Source organism: Podarcis raffonei, chromosome 12 (assembly GCF_027172205.1).
Source record: "Podarcis raffonei isolate rPodRaf1 chromosome 12, rPodRaf1.pri, whole genome shotgun sequence".
In the NCBI taxonomy this organism is placed as follows: domain Eukaryota; kingdom Metazoa; phylum Chordata; class Lepidosauria; order Squamata; family Lacertidae; genus Podarcis; species Podarcis raffonei.
The window spans coordinates 45,812,849-45,832,791 of record NC_070613.1 but is presented as its reverse complement, the minus strand read 5'-3'; the positions used below and the strand labels follow the sequence as shown (position 1 = coordinate 45,832,791).

The 19,943-nt window shown below is 44.5% G+C and overlaps 1 protein-coding gene across 1 annotated transcript in view; it reads right to left on the bottom strand.

Moving 5' to 3' along the window:
* The window catches only part of LOC128398274 (collagen alpha-6(VI) chain-like), a 98,931-nt gene that overhangs the window by 49,055 nt on the left and 29,933 nt on the right, over positions 1-19,943 (bottom strand). Inside the window, exons 11-17 of the mRNA XM_053359148.1 lie at positions 18,218-18,793; positions 12,041-12,390; positions 8,450-8,528; positions 6,840-6,985; positions 6,647-6,739; positions 3,508-3,561; positions 192-263 (exon numbers count right to left, since the gene is read on the bottom strand). Of these exons, the coding sequence (XP_053215123.1) occupies positions 192-263; positions 3,508-3,561; positions 6,647-6,739; positions 6,840-6,985; positions 8,450-8,528; positions 12,041-12,390; positions 18,218-18,793 (1,370 nt within the window). The remainder of the gene's footprint in view (positions 1-191; positions 264-3,507; positions 3,562-6,646; positions 6,740-6,839; positions 6,986-8,449; positions 8,529-12,040; positions 12,391-18,217; positions 18,794-19,943) is intronic.

Genomic DNA, 19,943 nt, shown 5'->3' with positions numbered 1-19,943 from the left:
AAAGGCACATATTCTGCACTCCTCAAGGGGAGGAATGTGAGCCCCAAATTCTCAAAGATATATGATGGAGCCGCACGAAAATCCACAGCAAGACACAGATGGACAAAAAAGAGAAAGAGAAATAAATTGTGGCAAGAATAGTGATCGGGATGCACCCTGAGGAAAAATATACTTCAAGACCATTCACTTGCCTTTAGGCCTCTTGCGCCAGCGCAGCCTCTTTCTCCTCGTTTGCCAGCGATACCCATTAGACCACGATCTCCCTAATGAAGAAAGAAAGATTGGTAAAAGCCACACTTTCCACATGAACCAGTGCATAAGGCTGACTGTCTCTGGAGGACCTGTGACCAGAGTGTCTGATATCTGCTGGCCCGCCCGCTTGCCACATATCTGTGGCCGGCTTTTACTGAGTATGGGGGTGTCAGCCTTAACCATAATAAATTAAAAGCCATCGGGTCACAGCGTGAGGTCTTAACATAACACAAACCATTTGCTCTCTCTGTGAATACTGAACTGATTCTGCGTTCGTGATGCAGCCAAAGCAGCAGCACCGATGCACAAGAGGGAGTTGTCAGCAAGCACAAGGGATCTCCGAAGTTTACAGAAGTTAAAAAATATACAAGGTGTGACTGGAAAGTTCGGTGAATCGTCACAGAAATCGGACAGCGAGAAATATTCGAACATATATACTTTACAGGCCTTCTGATACCATGTGCTAGAATTCCTGCTGAACTCCTGACACGATGCACCATTGACAACGTTCATAGAACTGTTGGAAACTTCTGAAGAAGTCAGCGTGGTGTAGTGGTTAAGAGCGGTGGACTCGGAATCTGGTGAACCGGGTTCGCTTCCCCGCTCCTCCACATGCAGCTGCTGGGTGACCTTGGGCCAGTCACACTTCTCTGAAGTCTCTCAGCCCCACTCACCTCACAGAGTGTTTGTTGTGGGGGAGGAAGGGAAAGGAGAATGTTAGCCGCTTTGAGACTCCTTTGGGTAGTGATAAAGCAGGATATCAAATCCAAACTCTTCTCTTCTTCTTCTTCTTCCAGTTCCCTTGTCACAGCAGCTTGGACATGTGAAGTGTTGGAAAATCTGTGCCCTTTCAGTGCAGATTTCAGTTTTGGAAAACGAAAGAAATCCGTTGAGGCCAGATGGGGAGAATATGGAGGGTGGGATACTTCAGTAACCCCAGTAATGATTTCACCTGGAATATGCGATTCTTCCGCCATCATTCGGACGGACAAACGCTGATCCTGCATCAATAACTCAATAACTCTGTTGGCATTTGCCGCTGTTCTACTCAATGATGATCTGCCAGACCAGGGTCATCTTCAATGGTTTGCCGCCCTTCCCAGAAACACTTAAACCATTCATACACTGTCTTTTGAGTTACAGCTTCATCTCCGTACACAATTGTGAGCATTTTGCGGGTTCCCGGTGCCAATTGTATGTTTGAATATTTCTCACTGTCCGATTTCTGGGACCATTCATTGAACTTTCTGGTCACACCTTGTATAAGCAAAGCAGTCCAGAGAGGACTGTGTACGCTTAGTGGGTCATGGGATACTTCCCGGCAGCTAAGAAGCGTGGGGAAAATGGAAAAACCAGGGGGTAGTAACCATGGAATTGAGTTTCAAGGGAAGGGCTGGTGGTTTGGCCCCTTGAACATTCGAACTTCACTCTGCAACATTTTGTTGTACTTCCTTGTTTCACTGCTGCTACTACTACTACTAATAATAATAATAGAGATGGAAGGACCTGTCAAATTCTGTATCCTCAGTTTCTTGTTTTTCCAATGGTAAGTGCAATTCTTCACATATTTCATAATTTGGGAGGGGGGGAGAGGGAAATCCCCACAGAATCTATCTTGCCAAACACATTTTTATACGCTGTTGTGACCAATGTGCACGTTTCAGCAACCAAGTTTCCTCATGTAACACATTTATGCACCTTATTTTCAGCACATTAACTTTCATGCATGGTTTTCCTGACCGTATGCATTTCTGTAAAGATTGGAGAACTGCGTTGCAAAATTCGGAAACATATACATTTCAAAGGATAGCTGGGTTTCAGCTCGTACATGGTTTCGGAAAGTGTGAATTTAACATGTTCAGCTTTAAATGTGTACTGAATCAAATTTAATAATAATAATAATAATAATAATAATAATAATAATAATATGGTATTTTTTGCTCTATAGGACACACTTTTCCCCCTCCAAAAATGAAGGGGAAATGTGTGTGCGTCCTATGGAGCGAATGCAGGCTCCTTGGCTTCAATGATAGCAACGCGAAGCCTCCGAAGCGCCGTTCCCGCTGCGCTCCTCAGGCTTCAAGTTCCTTTCACTGAAGCCGGGAGAGCAAGCAGAGAGGGAGAGCTGTGCAGCGCCCCTTCAGCCAAGCGGGAGGAGAAATGAAAGGGGCTCCATTTCTCCTGCCACTTCACTGAAGGGGCGCTGAGCAGAGAGGGAGAGAATTGTTTTTTCTTGTTCTCCCCCTCTAAAACAAGGTGCGTCCTATGGTCTGGTGCATCCTATAGAGCGAAAAATACGGTAATTTATTATTTATATTTGTATTATATTTATATCTATATTTCTCCTCCGTCCCTAAATAGCAGCAGTAGTAGTAGTAGTAATATAGGAGGAGGAGGAGGAGAAGCAGCAGCTTCTTCCTCCCACAATAGCGAATCAGCAATCTAATGCCACTGAGCACACAGCTCTCTATGAACTGTTAAGGGCAGGCATGTTCAAAGTCCGTTACGGGGGCCTAATCTGGCCCACCGGTCAGTTTAATCCAGCCCTTGTGGCAGTTTATTTCCTGGGGTAAAATCCTAAAAAAAACCCTCAACAACTTTGGTCGGCCCTTCACTTCATCAAATTGGGCCCTCAAAAGTTTGGACACCACTGGTTTAGGGCTTCTGCCAACCTAGCAGTTCCAAAGCACACCAGAGCAAGTAGATAAATAGGCACCACTGTGGCGGGAATGTAAATGGCATTTCTGTGCACTCTGGCTTCCATCACGGTGTCCCTTTGCACCAGAAACGGTTTAGTCCTGCTGGCCACATGACCCAGAAAGCTGCCTGCGGACCAACACCGGCTCCCTCAGCCTGAAAAGTGAGATGAGCACTGCAACCCCAAAATCACCTTTGACTGGACTTAACCATCCAGGGGTCCTTTACCTTTGCCTTTTTACCTCTACTGGCACCCTCCTCTTTTCTCGTCTTAGCCAGGACTGGTCTCATTTTGTCCTCAAGTTGAGCAGGACTATGAGAACTGAGATTGTTATGTGTGTGTGAGAAAGCTAGCCTGGAGGCCCCACACTCTTGAGACAGCAGAGTGGGCTATAAATTTTTATATGGGCTGATGGATGAATAAATAAATAAATCTTCTGCGTTTGGAATGCTTTTAAAAGTCGTACTTTATGCAGATTCCCAGGAACAGAACCAGGCCGCTCTCACGTAAGTGAGCAGGGCATTGCTTCTGTCCCACAGAACTATGTGTTTACTTACCGGCCCTCCTTCCTCACCCGGGTGCCCAGGGTGCCCTCGATAGCCCTCACTTCCCTGAAAAACAGCAGTTTGGAGAGAGGGAGTCACATTTAATTCAAAAATCCTGCTTCTTACAAATAACAGAGCTTCTTTGCACTTATTTCAAAGACCTGAGGTGACCTCTTTTTCTTCTTTATTATTTTCCGTGCACTGCTCTGGTTCGCCAGAAGCGGCTTAGTCATGCTGGCCACATGCCCCGGAAGCTGTCTGCGGACAAACGGCGGTTCCCTTGGCCTGAAAGCGAGATGAGCGCCGCAACCCCGTAGTCACCTTTGACCGGACTTAACCGTCCAGGGGTCCTTTCCTTTTTTATTTTTACTTGCAGAGAATATACTATTTTCCTATGTTGTGGACTTCTTTGGTTTCTTCATTTGGAAAAATCTACAAACCACTTCATCAAAACGCTCTCCAAGCGGGGAACAAATAAAACTGTAGATTAAACATGGCTGAAACTCAGAAAACCCTTTTAAAAACAAAGCTATGTAAAATCAGCATCATTAAAAACTAAGATGAAACAAATGAAACAAATGAAACAAATACAGGTAGCTGTGTCTGCCAAAGGGAAAGCTTTTTAGCAGTCCTTGCCCCGCCATTGGTGCCAGCTGAAAGCATTTTACCAGACCCTCAAACACAGGTTTTTCTTCCTAGCAAAGCTGTCTTCACTGACACTTGGGTATCAGGAAGGGGGGATTTTTAGGGAATTAAGCAAGAAGTCAGCTGCTTGCAACCACCTTCTCCTCCAGGGGCTTCTTTAAGGGGAATGTCAGGAGTTTAGTTCATCGTCCATAGGGATTGGACTCCACTCCTAGGTCTGTGTTTTACAGGCAAGAGTATACAGCTCACATCATTTGCTATCTGGGCCCATCTGCACTGTACACTTAAAGCAGTAACATACCACTTTAAACAGTCAGGACTTCCTTCAAAGAATTATGGGAACGGCTGTTTAAGGCAGACCTTCCAAGTGTCCCTATTTTTCAGGGACAGTCCCGGATTTACAGATGCCGTCCCGGTTTCTGATTTGATCCCAGAATGTCACGCTTTTCCTTAGGACATCCCTATTTTCATTGGAGAAATGTTGGAGGGTATAGAGTTATGCGACCCCCGAGCCATCTGAAGGCTGCCCTGTATAGGGAAGTTTTTTGATGTTTAATGTGTTACTATGTTTTTATATATGTTAGAAGCCTCCCAGAGTGGTTGGGGCAACCCAGTCAGATGGGTGTGGTATAAATAGTAAAAAAATATATATTATGGAATAGGAAGTCCCTATTATCAACACAGAAATGTTGGAGGGCATGAGTCAAGGGTATCTACCTGCTGTACACCACTTTTTTTGAAGTTTATTAAACGTTACTAAACAATCAAATTGGTATATGTTTTCAACTCAACTCAGCGTGTGTGGCAATCCTTCCTTCCTTACTTTCTTTGAATCATCTCCTTGAAATGCAGAGGAGTCCGCCACAGACCCCTGCAAAAATAATTAGTGAATCATCTTTCAGCCATTCAAGTGGTAAAAGTTAACAAGGAAAACTGACAGCCGAACAATCATGGGATCCATGGACTGACAGAAGATTCATGACCAAAGAAGCTGGAGGTTGGATTCTTATTGCACGCTTGAGGTTTGAAAGATTTAATAAATTTTTGTCCGAAGCGTTCAGACTTTATGGAAGTAAGTGAAGAAACCACAGAAAACTGACTTGGATCAGTTTCGTGTTTGTCCCTTACTTTTTCCAATCAGGCAAGTAGCCGTATTGGTCTGACGCAGTAGAAATATACGGTATATAAAAATTGTCCAGTAGCACCTTGTCTGAAGAAGTGTGCATGCACACGAAATCTCCTACCAAGAACAAACTTAGTTGGTCTGCAAGTAGATAAATAGGTACCACTCCGCCGGGAAGGTAAACAGCGTTTCCCTGCGCTGCTCTGGTTCTCCAGAAGCGGCTTAGTCATGCTGGCCACATGACCCGGAAGCTGTACGCCGGCTCCCTCAGCCAATAAAGCGAGATGAGCGCCGCAACCCCAGAGTCGGTCACGACTGGACCTAATGGTCAGGGGTCCCTTTACCTTTACCTTAAGGTGCTACTGGAGATTTCCCACCCACCCCCCAATCAGTTCATTCCTGTAAATGCCACATTCTCACCATACATTTAAAACTATTATTATTATTATTATTATTATTATTATTATTATTATTATTATTTTGTTATTTTATTGTTATATTATTATTTATATCCTGCCCATCTGGCTTAGTTTCCTCAGCCACTCAGGGTGACTTCCAGGACATCTGAAGGCAGCCCTGTTTACGGAAGTTTTTAATGTTTGAAGTTCTATCATTATTATTATTATTATTATTATTATTATTATTATTATGCTGGGAGCCACCCAGAGTGGCTGGGGAAACCCAGCCAGATGGGTGGGGTATAAATAAATTATTATTATTATTATTATTATTATTATTATTATTATTACTATTACATAATAATAAAAACTAAAAAGCCATGCCTTCCCCCCAAAGCATTCTGGTAGCTGTAGTTTGTTAAGGGTACTGAGAATTATTAGGAGTTCCCTATTCCCTCACAGAACTCCCTGTGAAGAGGGATAACTGTTAAACCACACTGAGAATTGTGAGCTCACGGTAATACCTTAATATCCTTTTCATTTCTTTTAAGTTGTTGACTCTTTATGGGTCTGCGGGTCACTTTATGGGACTTAACTTCAATAGGAAATCTTCAAAGAGGAAGTCTGATGAGATCCATAACATACCCTCCAACATTTCTCTGATGAAAATTGGGACATCCTATTCCATCATCATAATATATTTATATTTATTTATACCAAGATGTTGGACCGAATCCTGGTGCCTCCTGACTCTGTATTAGGATGCTATCACTGTTCACAGGCTGGCAGAGGAAATAAATCAGTGTTGCATCTGGCTGTTCTCCTTCAAGTGATATTGAGTGTGGCAGCACCATTTCTCAATTTTTATCTTGTAAATCACCCTAAGATCTATTGATGAATGGCTAATCTAATAAAAAAATAAACAAACCACACTTCATGGCCACTTGCGGTACACTCATACGCTCCTTCTCTTCTCTCATTTTACCTTTATTCCAGAAGTTCCTGGCGCACCCCGAATTCCATCTTCCCCAAAACATTTGCAGCAAACATTGCAGCATTCTCGTTCAGTGACAGTATCCTGCAAAATAATGGATGCCAGTCATTGCTACCATCGGCACCATTGAGAACCGAGGAGAGTGTCCTATCCCTTTACCTCCTCCTTCCCGGAAGAAACTTACAAGCGCTCGCCATAACCTGCTGGGGAGTTCTGGGTTTCCGATGAGCAAAGGTTCCATATATTCAAATCCTCTACCAAACTCTATTTCCTGCAGTTCATGGAATTCCTGAAAGTTTCCCAGGCCTATCGTTAAAAGTGCATTCAGCCCTGAAAAGGAAATGGTGTGAAAACCAATTATTGGATTTTCTACAGTGGAAGTGTAAAAAATTATATTTTGGATTTCTCTAAAAAAAATGGGAAGAAGTTTTAAAAAGAAAAGACTGAGTTAATTATCCCTAAACAGCTTTTCTTGGATGTTTAAACATTCACATTCTGGGAGGTGATTGATTGATTGAATTTATACACAGCCCTATACTCGTGGGTCTCAGGGTGGTTCACAGAATAAAATCAAGATGTAAAACCACAAAATACATAATAGAACTGGGAAGTTTGCTGATATCTGCACTACATCACAGAACTCACAATCTCTGCTCGGTATAATATGGAAAAGTGTACTTTTCGCTTAATGGGTAAATTTGTAGAAAGCTGGCTTTTATTCATCCCTCATTGAAACACAAACTTTAATGATAATATTCAGCCATATGTTTTACTCATATTTTTGCAGTTTTTATTGTGTTATATAATAAGATTTAATTTTGAAAGTCCCACTTGATTTCATTCCCCTTTAAGCAAGACGACTGTAGAGAATTCATTTTAACACATCTATCTATGGATGGCTTTCATCAAATTGGGCCAAACAAGTCTGAAATCAGTAAAATCAGGATGGATCCTACAGTATGTGTTCCTGTGTGGTTATTTTTCTCAGGAATTGGGCTGGCCACATCAATTTCTTCATGCTTGAGCTGAATTCAAAGAAGAAGTGAAATTTCATTTTTGAGCATTCTTCTGGGAGGAAAGGGGACTGCCAGAATCAGCTCTGTGCATAACAGATGGTAGGTGTATTTTTTTTTATTATTATTTAAAATGAAACACAGCTGTATAAGAAAAGATGACATTCTTTATTTCCAGCGTATTTCCAGCGAAAAACTTTCTCCAGGGATACGATCTCTGTTAGAACCTGACACCTATCTCTGACACCTATTCTACAGCAGCTGCCTTCATTCTTCTTATTTTGGAAACTTTTAAGACAGATGATTGATTTCTTCCTTTTTCTTTTCGAGGACCCAAATGTGTACACCCCCACTGCATCTGATCCCTTAAGCTAAAGCCACGTCAACATGCTTTGAGGATTCCAGATAATTCGTAACCGAATTTTCTGAACTCCAATGTCTCGGGGAATATATTAGCTCTCTCTTAATTTTGGACAACCAAGCTGGACAATGATCAGGCATCAACAGTGTGGTGTTTCTGAAATGTTAGTGTCAGCATAAAACTATCACAGGAAGTTCTGTTTGTGTCTTGGCCGTCTGTGCAAGACGGTCGGCCTTTACGGAATGCCTCCCATATGGATGAAAATGTTGTGCATTTTGGTTATCAGAAGACAAAGGGCAGGAGGAATACGCAAGGCAGGCTCAAAAGCATCAATGCATCCTTTCTTCTGCTCCTGGCTCTGCTTATAAGCACAATGTCTCGGGTACCACCACACGGAAATGTTTTCTAGCATCTGTGTACCTTTCCTGCGAAGACCGTCGGCTGTTGTTTTGAGCACTTCTATGCTGTCATCTGGCCCATCAGAAAAAACTAAGAGAACCTGTGATGAAATGATAGAAATGAGAATGGCAAAAGGGATGTGGCCATTACCATATGCCAGAGGTTTTCAACCTTTCAGAGTCCGCGGCTCCCTTGACCAACTACATTCTTTCTGCGGCACCCCTGTGGGGCTCAGGAGCCCGGTTACATAAATAATAATAAATAATAATAATAATAATAATAATAATAATAATAATAATAATAATTTATTTATACCCTGCCCATCTGGCTGAGTCTCCCCAGCCACTCTGGGAGGCTCCCAACAGAGTATTAAAAACAAGATAAAACATCAAACATTAAAAACTTCCCTAAACAGGGCTGCCTTCAGATGTCTTTTAAAGATAGGATAACTGCTTATTTCCTTGACATCTGAAGGGAGGGTGTTCCACAGGGAGGGCGCCACTACCGAGAAGGCCCTCTATCTGGTTCCCTGTAACCTCACTTCTCGCAATGAGGGAACCACCAGAAGGCCCTCAGCGCTGGATCTCAGTATCCGGGCTGAACGATGGGGGTGGAGACGCTCCTTCAAGTATACAGGACCGAGGCCATTTACATCACCCCTTGCCTGCAGAGCTGGCAGTCTCTTACCCTTTTTCAAACATCCTCCCTTGTGGAGTGTTCCCACAGCCTCCTCTCCTTTCCCTTCTCCTTGGGAGTCCTCCAGGCACCTGCTGCTGCAGCCTGTGGCCTCTCAGCTGCCCCCCTGCCCCAAAGAGAGGTGCTGTCAGGGAACTGCCATCAGCTCAGAGGCGAGAGGTGGAAGGGCAGTTGGGTTACAGGGAGCCTCCAAAGATTGTGCAAAGCAGCTCTTCCTCCAGCAAGGAGGGAAGCCCCGCCTCCAGTGGGGAAGGGATTCAGGGATTGGAAGATGCTAGAGAGAGCCACAACACCAAGCCTGAGCAAAGCGGGGGAGAGGCAAGTCCCCCTTTGCCAACGCCCTCTTTGTGCAGTCCATTTACGCGCAGAGAGGAGAGGAGAAGGATGGGGGTTAAAAGACTCTTATGCTGGGGAAAGTTTAAGGACCGCCCACTCCCAGATTTTGCTAGCGACTGAGCAGACATGGACTTGAGATACTCTGCACTGTAAATGTTTTTGTACAGATAATAAAGCCTAGAAAAGACCGGTAGGAGTCTTGCCTGTTCGCTCTCGGGCAACCACGCCAGCACATAACAGGTGCCTCCTCACACTGCCCCACAGGGGCCTGGGACTTGCCTGTCCATTCCCAACAGCAAGGGCTGGCAGACTGACATGCTGGGCTCTCTGGCCTGCCTGCCTGCTTGCTTATTTCAGGGCTGCCTCAGATCCTGGCAACCAGCACCCCCTGGCCAGCCCCAAAGGAATCATTCGCCTGCAAAGTTTGTAGCCAGGGCTGCTGCAACAAACAGCTGTGTAAGCCTTTGGGAGGCAGAGACATGAGCAGGCATCAGAGGAAGGGAGGGAAGGGAAGAGGGGCAGAGGCCAGTTTTGCCCGCGGCACCCCTGACCATCATTGAAGGCACCCCAGGGTGCCACAGCACACCAGTTGAAAACCACTGCCATATGCAATGAGGGCTCCTATGTATCAAAATCAACCAGCAGTTAAGAACATACAAACATACAAACATATACTTGCAATGGACAAGCACATAAAAATAGGACAATGAACAATGTAAACAGTAGTCTTTGGGTGACGTCCAAATGATTCCTCAGTGGCTGATAAGAAGACTTTTAGCTGAGAAGTTTCATTTTGACTGGGGTAACCCAGTCAGATGGGCGGCATATAAAGAATAAATTATTATCTTCTTCTTGTTGTTGTTGAGAGTTCATTCTCCAGAATGCCAATTGGATGATATATTGTTTTGAAAAAGGGACATTCTTCCCAGGACAAGAGAGCATTTATAAAGAAAACCTTTCCCAAGGACCAGTTGGGATATATTTTAAAAATACTTCATGGTTGATACAGGTCTATAACCAGTCTATAGCATTAATGTTTGTTGTCCTACTTTTATCTGTTCTCAGAAGTAGGTTACAACATTTTCATATTGCACGCCTTATTGTTGATTGTGTTTGATATAATAGGTATAGCTGAAAAGACAAGTTTATGAAACATTATGTGAGGCTGCGGTACAACAGAAAAGGGACACAGGTGGCGCTGTGGTCTAAACTACTGAACCTCTTGGGCCCACCGATCGGAAGGTCGGCAGTTTGAATCCCCGCAACGGGGTGAGCTCCCATTGCTCTGTCCCATCTCCTGCCAACCTAGCAGTTCGAAAGCACACCAGTGCAAGTAGATAAACAGGTGCCACTGTGGCAGGCATTTCTGTGCGCTCTGGTTTTCATCACGGTGTCCCATTGCACCAGAAGCAGTTTAGTCATGCTGGCCACAGCACCCAGAAAGCTGTCTGCAGACAAAGGCCAGCTCCCTTGGCCTGAAAGCAAGATGATCATCGCAACCCCATAGTTACCTTTGACCGGACTTAACCATCCAGGGGACCTTTAACTTTTTTAAAAATCTTTTTTTACACCAGAACATAATACAAATTAGTAAAGGGACCCCTGACCATTAGGTCCAGTCGTGACCGACTCTGAGGTTGCGGCGCTCATCTCGCTTTATGGGCCGAGGGAGCCGGTGTACAGCTTCCGGGTCATGTGGCCAGCAGGCGAGCCAGAGCAGTGCAAGGAAACGCCGTTTACCTTCCCGCCGGAGCAGTACCTATTTATCTACTTGCACTTTGACGTGCTTTCGAACTGCTAGGTTGGCAGGAGCAGGGACCGAGCAATGGGAGCTCACCCCGTCACGGGGATTCGAACCGCCAACCTTCTGATCGGCAAGTCCTAGGCTCTGTGGTTTAACCCACAGCGCCACTCCACTAATTGGGAGGAGGATGTTATAAAGGCTGGTGATAAGCCACTATCTCTGACCCAGGTGGAGCCAAGGAGGTCTCATTTATAGGAATATAAGAAGTTGCCTCATACTGAATCAGATCTCTGGTCCGTCGAGCTGCGTATTGTCCACAGAGGGTCTCAAGGTATTCAGGTAAGGAGTCTTTCTACCTGGAGATGTCTGGGATTGAATCTGGGGTCTTCTCCATGAAAAACAGATGCTCTCTACCACTGAGCCGCAGGGTTCCTGCAGGTAGCAGTGAGTGATGGGTAAAATGGCTCATCAAAACCAGAATTGCCACAGTGTTTAATACCAGGCTTATCTGACTGCTGGATTTTTGACCATCTCCACCATCACAATGCAGCCATTGTGATGGCTGAGGTCTGTGGACTCCCTGACTTGGTTGCTGTTCAGAGATGGGGATGCAGCCCTGGTACCAACCAGCAGCTGCCCAAAGGACTGGATCATGCCTTTATATAATATTTTTATAGTTCCTTTTTTTCCTGCAGCATACAAATCGTCGGGGGGTGATTTGGCATGGCTGGAACACAGCAAGGAACAGCTCAAAGACCACTGAAATTGGCTGGTGTTTTGATGCATTTCCCGTCACACATAAAAGCAGACCCCACCCCCCAAAAAACCCCTATTACCTTTACTCTAGCAGAGGCCAGGCTGAGGGATCTGTCCCAAAGGGACTGCAGGAAGCCTGCATTCAAGTAAGTGTCCACTGTTGTTTGTACGGCCAAGAATTTCTGAACGATCTCGTCATTGTAGGCTTCAAAGTTGGAGTCAAACAAGGCCTGGCCGCTTTCAGAAAACACTTGGTACCTAAACCTGATGTTGACAGGAGACTCGGCGACGCAACTGATATTGATCACGGAGCCCATTTGCTGAAAGAGGCGGGGCAAATAGACTTGCATCCTTTGCTTCAAAGGCAAGCCAGAGGCAGGCCTCACACGCTCCGAAAAATCGACCCCTACTGAAATGTCCATGTTGCAGTCTGTAAAGAGGAGCGGGAGAATAAACAGTCAGAAAGGCAGATAATTAGGAAACACAAGTTCATTGCGATCTTCTCAATCAGCACTGGGTGTAGGAGGAGTAAGATGCTGAGAATTCAAAGGCCGAAATTCTCCTGAGAGCACCTGGGAATTCAACTAATGTAAACTGTCTGCATTGAATCAGACAGTGACTCGTTGGCTTCTGCTGGCTGAGGTTTTATGAGAAGCCATACCTAGCTGCCAGCGAGGACTGAGATGCTTGACAGGACAGTTTGTTTTGCTTCCAACCGCAGCAGCAGCAGCAGAAAGCTCTGCCACAAATTCTTGCTGCAGGAGGGCACATCAAATGGTCCATATTTCAGTATATCAAAACCTAGGGACTGCAAAGGGCAGAATAGGAGGGACAGTGCAGTGGAGGGGTTGTGCTAGGACCAGGGTTCGAATCCTCAGCCATGAAGTTCACTGGGACACTGCCTTTCGGCCTGATCTACCTCACAGGGCTGTTGTGGAGGTTAAATGAGGAGGGGAAAAGGACCACGCATGCCACCTTGAGCTCCTAAGCTGGGATATAAATGAAATAAAGGAACAGAAAACCTAGCGCCGATACTACTGCCAAAGTTGGAAAGACTCAGGCTGGATCTACGCTGATCTTATAGAACATCATATTGAATAATGTTTGGAAAGCTGAATGACAGTTTTCCATTGCTCTGCAGCGCCCTCTGGTGTCACGTTTTAATAACCCATTTTTAACGTTATAAATGACGAGTGTAGATCCGCCTTCAATGAGATGTTCTTCACCATCTGTAACTGTCCTGGCTTTCTGCACAGATCCACCAGTTTTGGGCTCCAGCATGGATCAAAACAAAACAAAAGACTCTGCTGCATGTACTGGTTCAGTTTCCAGATCCTTAATGAAACAAAACCCATGCCTTCCTAGCACCACATCTAACGCTTACAAAGTCCACATAGTGAACCAGGCCAACCTGTGCCTGCATCATGTTTCTTGGAGGTGACATTTTCTATAAAGCTGTAATTTATCTCTCTCTCTTGTGGCAGCACAGATCATACGGAGCAATGGAGCATCTGCAGGATCTTGCTTTAAAATTTGAGAAAGTCTTCATCTCTGATCCACCCACCTCTCTCTGCACAAAAACTCTCTTTCTCCCCACTGTCCACCAGCTCTGTGCAAACCACCCCTTTTGCTCTCCGACCCACCCATCGTCGTCCCCACCTGGGCAAAGGTTCAATTCTCTTCTGAGGTGTTAACTTATGATGCTAAAACTATAATGCATTACTGAACATTTCAGCTGCTGAGCTCATCCATGTGCTTAAATGAAGCATAATTCTGTCAATGTTTCAACACATTAGAATAAAATGCCACATAAAAGACTATTGTCACACTTTGTTGTTGAGTCGTTTAGTTGTGTCTGACTCTTCGTGACCCCATGGACCAGAGCATGCCAGGCACTCCTGTCTTCCACTGCCTCCCACTGTTTGGTCAAACTCATGTTAGTAGCTTTGAGCATCTTGTCCTCTGTTGTCCCCTTCTCCTTGTGCCCTCAATCTTTCCCAACATCAGGGTCTTTTCTCTTCTCATGAGGTGGCCAAAGTATTGGAGCCTCAGCTATTTCCCCACAATTATTTAGATTTTTAAAGGTAGAAACAGTATTGGCAATTTTGAAATCTTGTTTTCCCTCAGAACTGTTTTATCACACCTTCTCCAAACTCTGGGGTTAAATTAGGCCATATTCTTATTTTTTTTAGATGAATTTGGTCTATGGGTACTAAAAGCTGATTCAAAACTCTGGTTTCTCTGCAGAAACTGCAACCCCACCTCTCTCGCTCTCTGTGACCCACCCTCTGCCCACACAAAAACACTCTCAAACTTCTCCTCCTGGCCCCACCCCAGTCTCTGCTCTCATACTGCGATAACTCTCGCTCTCAGCTCCCCTCCTCATAGCGCCCCCTCTGCCCACACAAACTCACACTCAGGCTCTCGCTTGCCTCGTCGCACTGGACCCACCCTCTGCCCAGGCAGTTTCGAAGAGGAGGAGGAGCTTGGATATGTCTTGTTTGAGGTCTAAACGGGCAGGGGACACTTTTCTCCCCCATAGAAGGACCACCATATTTTTATAAGGACGGGCAGCAACCCTATGTGTGACTACCCGCCATCTTTGGGGCAGGGGTAGATTAGGGTTAATTCTGCTGCGCAGAATAATTCCACTTTTCCAGGGGAACTCCATCGGAGAGCAAATGTCCTTGCTGCAACATTTGGTTAGGAAATAGAGCTATGGACTCTTCATTTTTGGTCTGGTTGTTTATCCTGGTATCCTTGCATTCCTTTTTTTGCAAAGGAAAGATCCTATGCTGTATGTCTCAGGAGCACAAAACAAGGCTGCTGTTTAAAGACCGTATCAAGTTCCTTCCCCAAACTGGATCTGTGTACATCCCTCCTATTTCATGATACATTAAATGGCCACTCTGACCGGAACATAGAATTGTGTTTTAATTTGGAAGGGCAGGGGAGAACAATAAAATTGTGGTTGTGTAGGAATCTTCTGTCGCAGGAGACCAGAAGAGAGAGTGTGAGAGAGAAGCATTTATGGTCCTTGTCGTTCCAAAAGTAATCAGATGCAATTGGACTAGCTCTGCTCCAAAGAAACAAGTTCAAGATTAGATCTCTGGCTGCCCCTGCTCATATCGCTGCGCTTCAGCACTTCTTCTAACTACAAACTTAGGCCTGGAAGGAAGTTATTAGCCGCTAGATGAAATGAGACTCTCTGGGCCACTAGAGCAGAATGTCAAAGGCCAGATTGTTTTGGCTTTGAGTTGCCTTCTTCGTGGAACAGGAGTTAACCCATCCTTGGCCATTTCACACATTTTTCTTCAAAGAAAATGTTTGCCACCCACTTGCAGTACCAATTCTGCCGCTGCCCCCTCAAAAAAAATGAAATCACATTGGTTATGTCAGGGCTTTTTTTTCCAGCAGGAACTGAGCACCTCTCAGGTGTGCACCGTTGCCATTACAATGGCACCTTGGTTCTTCAACGTAATCCGTTCCGGAAGTCCGTTCGACTTCCGAAACGTTCAAAAACCAAGGCGTGGCTTCCGACTGGTGCAGGCGCCCCGGAAACAATAGCCGACAGCCACATCAGATGTTTGGCTTCCGAAAAACGTTCAAAAACCAGAACATTTACTTCCAGGTTTTTGATGTTCGGGAGCAAAAATGTTCAAGTACTAAGGCGTTCGAGAACCAAGGTTCCACTGTATTAGAAAACAATGGAGGCGTTCGTGGTGAACTCTGCAACCTCTTTTTCTAGAAAAATAGCACTGGGTGTTATAATGTTTAAAAGTCCACTCTGGACTCAGCTATGCAGCTGCAAATATAACGTTTTAACTGTGTTTTACATGCAATATACAATGTGACACTAGATGGCGATGATGAGCCTTATGGAAAATTCAACGTATTTTTTAAAAACGCTTTTTAAAAAAGCATTTTCAGAAAGGTTTTTATATTTTTCTAGATTGCATCTCTATGTTTTCCTACTAGTTCGAAAATAGTAGAATAGTAGAATAGTAGAAAGTTTCAGCCCAGGTTTTATTTAAGACTCAGAGTCTCTCTCTCTCTCACTCTCCTCAAACTAGACCAGATAAGGCAGTCAATAGGCAATATATTGAGTCAATATACTATTTTGATACTAATATTAAAGCTAGAGGGAGCAGGTGGTGCTGTGGTCTAAACCACTGAGCCTCTTGGGCTTGCTGATTGGAAGGTCGGCGGTTTGAATCCACACAACGGGGTGAGCTCCCGTTGCTCTGTCCCAGCTCCTGCCAACCTAGCAATTTGAAAGCACACCAGTGCAAGCAGATATATAGGTACTGCTGTGGCAGGAAGGTAAACGGCATTTCTGTGCGCTCTGGTTTCTGTCACAGTGTCCCATTGCGCCAGAAGCGGCTTAGTCATGCTGGCCACAAGACTTGGAAAGCTGTCTGCGGAAAAACGCCGGCTCCGTCAGCCTGAAAGCAAGATGAATGCCACAACCTCATAGTTGCCTTTGACTGGATTTACCATCCAGGGGTCCTTTACCTTTAATAATAATAATAATAATAATAATAATAATAATAATTATTATTATTATTATTATTATTATTATTATTTATTTGTACCCCGCCCATCTGGCTGGGTTTCCTCAGCCACTCTGGGCAGCTTCCACAGAAACCAAATACACTAAAATATCACACATTAAAAACTTCCCTGAACAGGGCTGCCTTAAGATGTCTTCTGAATGTCAGGTAGTTGTTTATCGCTTTGACATATTATACATATTATTACGTATAATAAAGCCATACTCTACTCAGACCATTCACCTACATCTTCCTCAGTCCCATAAGAATCCTATGAGTATTTATTTAGACAGGAAAGTCTGGGTACTTGCTAATTCCAAGCTACATAAGGATAGATAAGAACCAAGGAACAGCCCAACTTTGTTGGGTCAAAGGCCCATCTAGGCCAACAGCCTGCACCACTGTTAGCAAGAAAGGCTGCCTTAACCTCAACTGTCCCAGAGAGCCAGTGCTGAAGGGACTTGATTTGGGTTTGGGGGAAAGAGTGGAACATCGCCAGGCCTCCTTCTGCCTCGTCACGCATGCATACCAAGCCCCCCCCAACCCCCCCAAAAGTTGGGCAGAAACCAGCCCCTGTGACCCTGGTATTACTTTTCTATTTTTATTTTGTTGTAACCCACTGTGGGATCTTACAGTAAAGGACTGGAAAGAAATCCGAGTATTAAAAATGACAGTGATAATATGCAGACCGCTAGGAGGGGCTGTGGAACCATTCTGCAATTCCTTTTTAGCAGGTCCTTAGTCCCCAGGCCAGTTAAGGCTTCACAGCTTCTTGCTGCACATCTGCTTCTCAAACATCTGGGCTGTACAAATGCTTAGAAACGTTTTGCTTGCGACAGGCTGTATTCATCATGGCTCCCAGGTTCCAGCCAAACAGCTTTCGGGTTAAAGAGAGGGAAAGATTCCTAACCGAAAAACTGCCCAGCTTCTTTCTGAAACTCCTGCAGATTCAAAACCTGTTTTACCAATGTCTTGGGTCATTTCTCCCATCGCTTTCTTTGCACACTAGATAGAAATCAGCCTGATTTGAGCTGTCATCATTCTCTGAACAGAGATGGGAAACTCAGATCCCGCACAGCAAACATGGGGTTCAAGCCTGATTCTGCTATCCCGATTTTAATCTAACGAAACTGTTTCAGAAGTCACTCCTGTGAGGAACATGGACACGTCTGGGTAGAATTTGCACACATGTCTACTTGCAACTTATTTATTTATACGTTTATAGCCCACCTTGTTCTTCAAGGAGCTCAAGGCGGCATACATAGTCCTCTCCGCCTCCTCATTCAAATCCGACAATGACCGTGAGAAAGGTTAGGCCCCGTTGTCACGGGAACCCAAAAGGCAGGTGCCTGCTCTGCCTATTTGATAATCCGGCACTGCTGTTAAGGGGGAATAATGGCCAACGTTCCTATGCTAGAAAGAATGAACCATATTTTTCACTCTATAAGACGCACCAGACCATAAGGTGCTCCGAGTTTTTGAAATATTCTGAATCTCAGAAGCCAGAACAAGAGGGATCACTGCGCAGCGAAAGCAGCGATCCCTCTTGCTGTTCTGGCTTCTGGGATAGCTGCACAGCCTGCATTCACTCCATAAGACGCACACACATTTCCCCTTACTTTTTAGGAGGGAAAAAGTGAGTCTTATAGAGCAAAAAATACAGTATACATTAAAAACACACATACAAAATTGCTGAAAACTTACCCCGCCTAGGCAGGTCTCCGGGTTTGCAGACCTCTTTGACAATTTTCCTTTCAATGGTTTGCAACACTTCGAAGTTCTGCACCACAAACACTCTTCGAGCATCGCCAGCTATTCGGACCAGCTCAAAGGAATTGGTTGTCCCTATCCCTATAGCAAAAATGTGGATCCCATCGTTTCTCAGGGCAGCAGCAGCCTCGTCCACAGAGTCATTGGACTTCCCATCAGTGATGACAATGAGCGACTGCAGGACATCTTTGTTTTTACGGCCTCCGTTGATGGGTTCGAAAAAGCTCTTGACAAACCTCAAGCCCTTGCCAGTGTAGGTGCTGGCTTTTAACTGGGTGATGTTGTCAATCTTGCCCTTGATAGCAACATCAGTGTCAAACTCGTTGAGGTAAAATTCTTTCCGGGGATTTTTGCTGTACTGGGCCACCCCAATCCGGACTTTGTCCTGAGTGATGATGAAGCTGTCTACAATTTCCTTCATAAAGGTCTTCATTGTAGAGAAATTTCTTGGCGATATGCTTGCGGAACCGTCAATCAAAAACACAAGGTCGGCCTCTTCGGTGCCACAAGCTGAAGAGGGGAGAAAAACCCAATTTGCTTGTGAGAATTACGTCTATGCTAGCAGCAAGAATATTACTGGCTCAAAAATGGAAGCAAGAAGAATTACCGACGATTGAAGAATGGAGAATGAAGTTAATGGACTATGCAGAACTAGATTAACTAACAGGAAGGATTCGAAACCGGCGGGACCATAAATTCACGAAAGACTGGAGTAAATTTACGGACTACTTGAAAAGTATTTGTGAAGATTTGACGACGTTTGTAGGTTTGCAAGAAGTTTTGTGAGGCGTATTATTGGAAGTATTGCAAAATTGGAGAAGGGGAAGGATGATTTGTTAAGAGATGGAAAGGCAATATAAAGCTAAGAAATGCATAAGAAGTGGTTAAAACGGTGGATCATCAGAGGTGCTGATGGAAGTCTAAAAAGATTGTACAAGTGATAAGTTTTGTGGTACATCTTATAATTTATATGTTAAAATCAATAATTTTTTTAAAAAAGAGAGAGAATTAAGTCTATGCTGCGCTAAAGTCATGGTTAGGCTCAGAGTGAAATTTTTGACCTGTTGACCTTTCGTTTAATCTCCTTGTCCTGCTTTTAGTTTTATCCTCAGTAAACAGGCATCAGAAATCAGAAAATCGCAAGGAATTGGTTAGCCTCATGTCTCTACAAGCTATAGACTTATTAAGTTAATTATTACTTTTATCCCAAGAGAAATTTGTTGAACTATCAAAGCTTGACTAGGGAGCAACGTGAAACTATTTGGGGGTTTAGGACTTGCTTATCATCATGACGCACCTTCTAAGGGCTGGTTCACACATTCAAATCCTCTATGCATTAAAAGTATCATGTGATTTGCGGTGGACTGCGTTTAACCAATGTGTGTACGCCTGTAACTTCCAACTTAAGTGATCTTTTCCACTCAAAAAAGGAGCGTGGGATTGTGGAAATCATGTGTCTGGGGCACGCTTACCTTGTAGAAACATACCTTGGATCCTGAACGCCTTGCGAATCGAACGTTTTGGCTCCTGAATGCCGCAAACCCAGAAGTGTGTTTTGGTTTGTGAGCCTTCTCTGGAACCCAAACGTCCGATGTGGCTTCTGCGGCTTTGGATTGGCTGCAAGAGCTTCCTGCAGCCAATCGGAAGCCGCGCCTTGGTT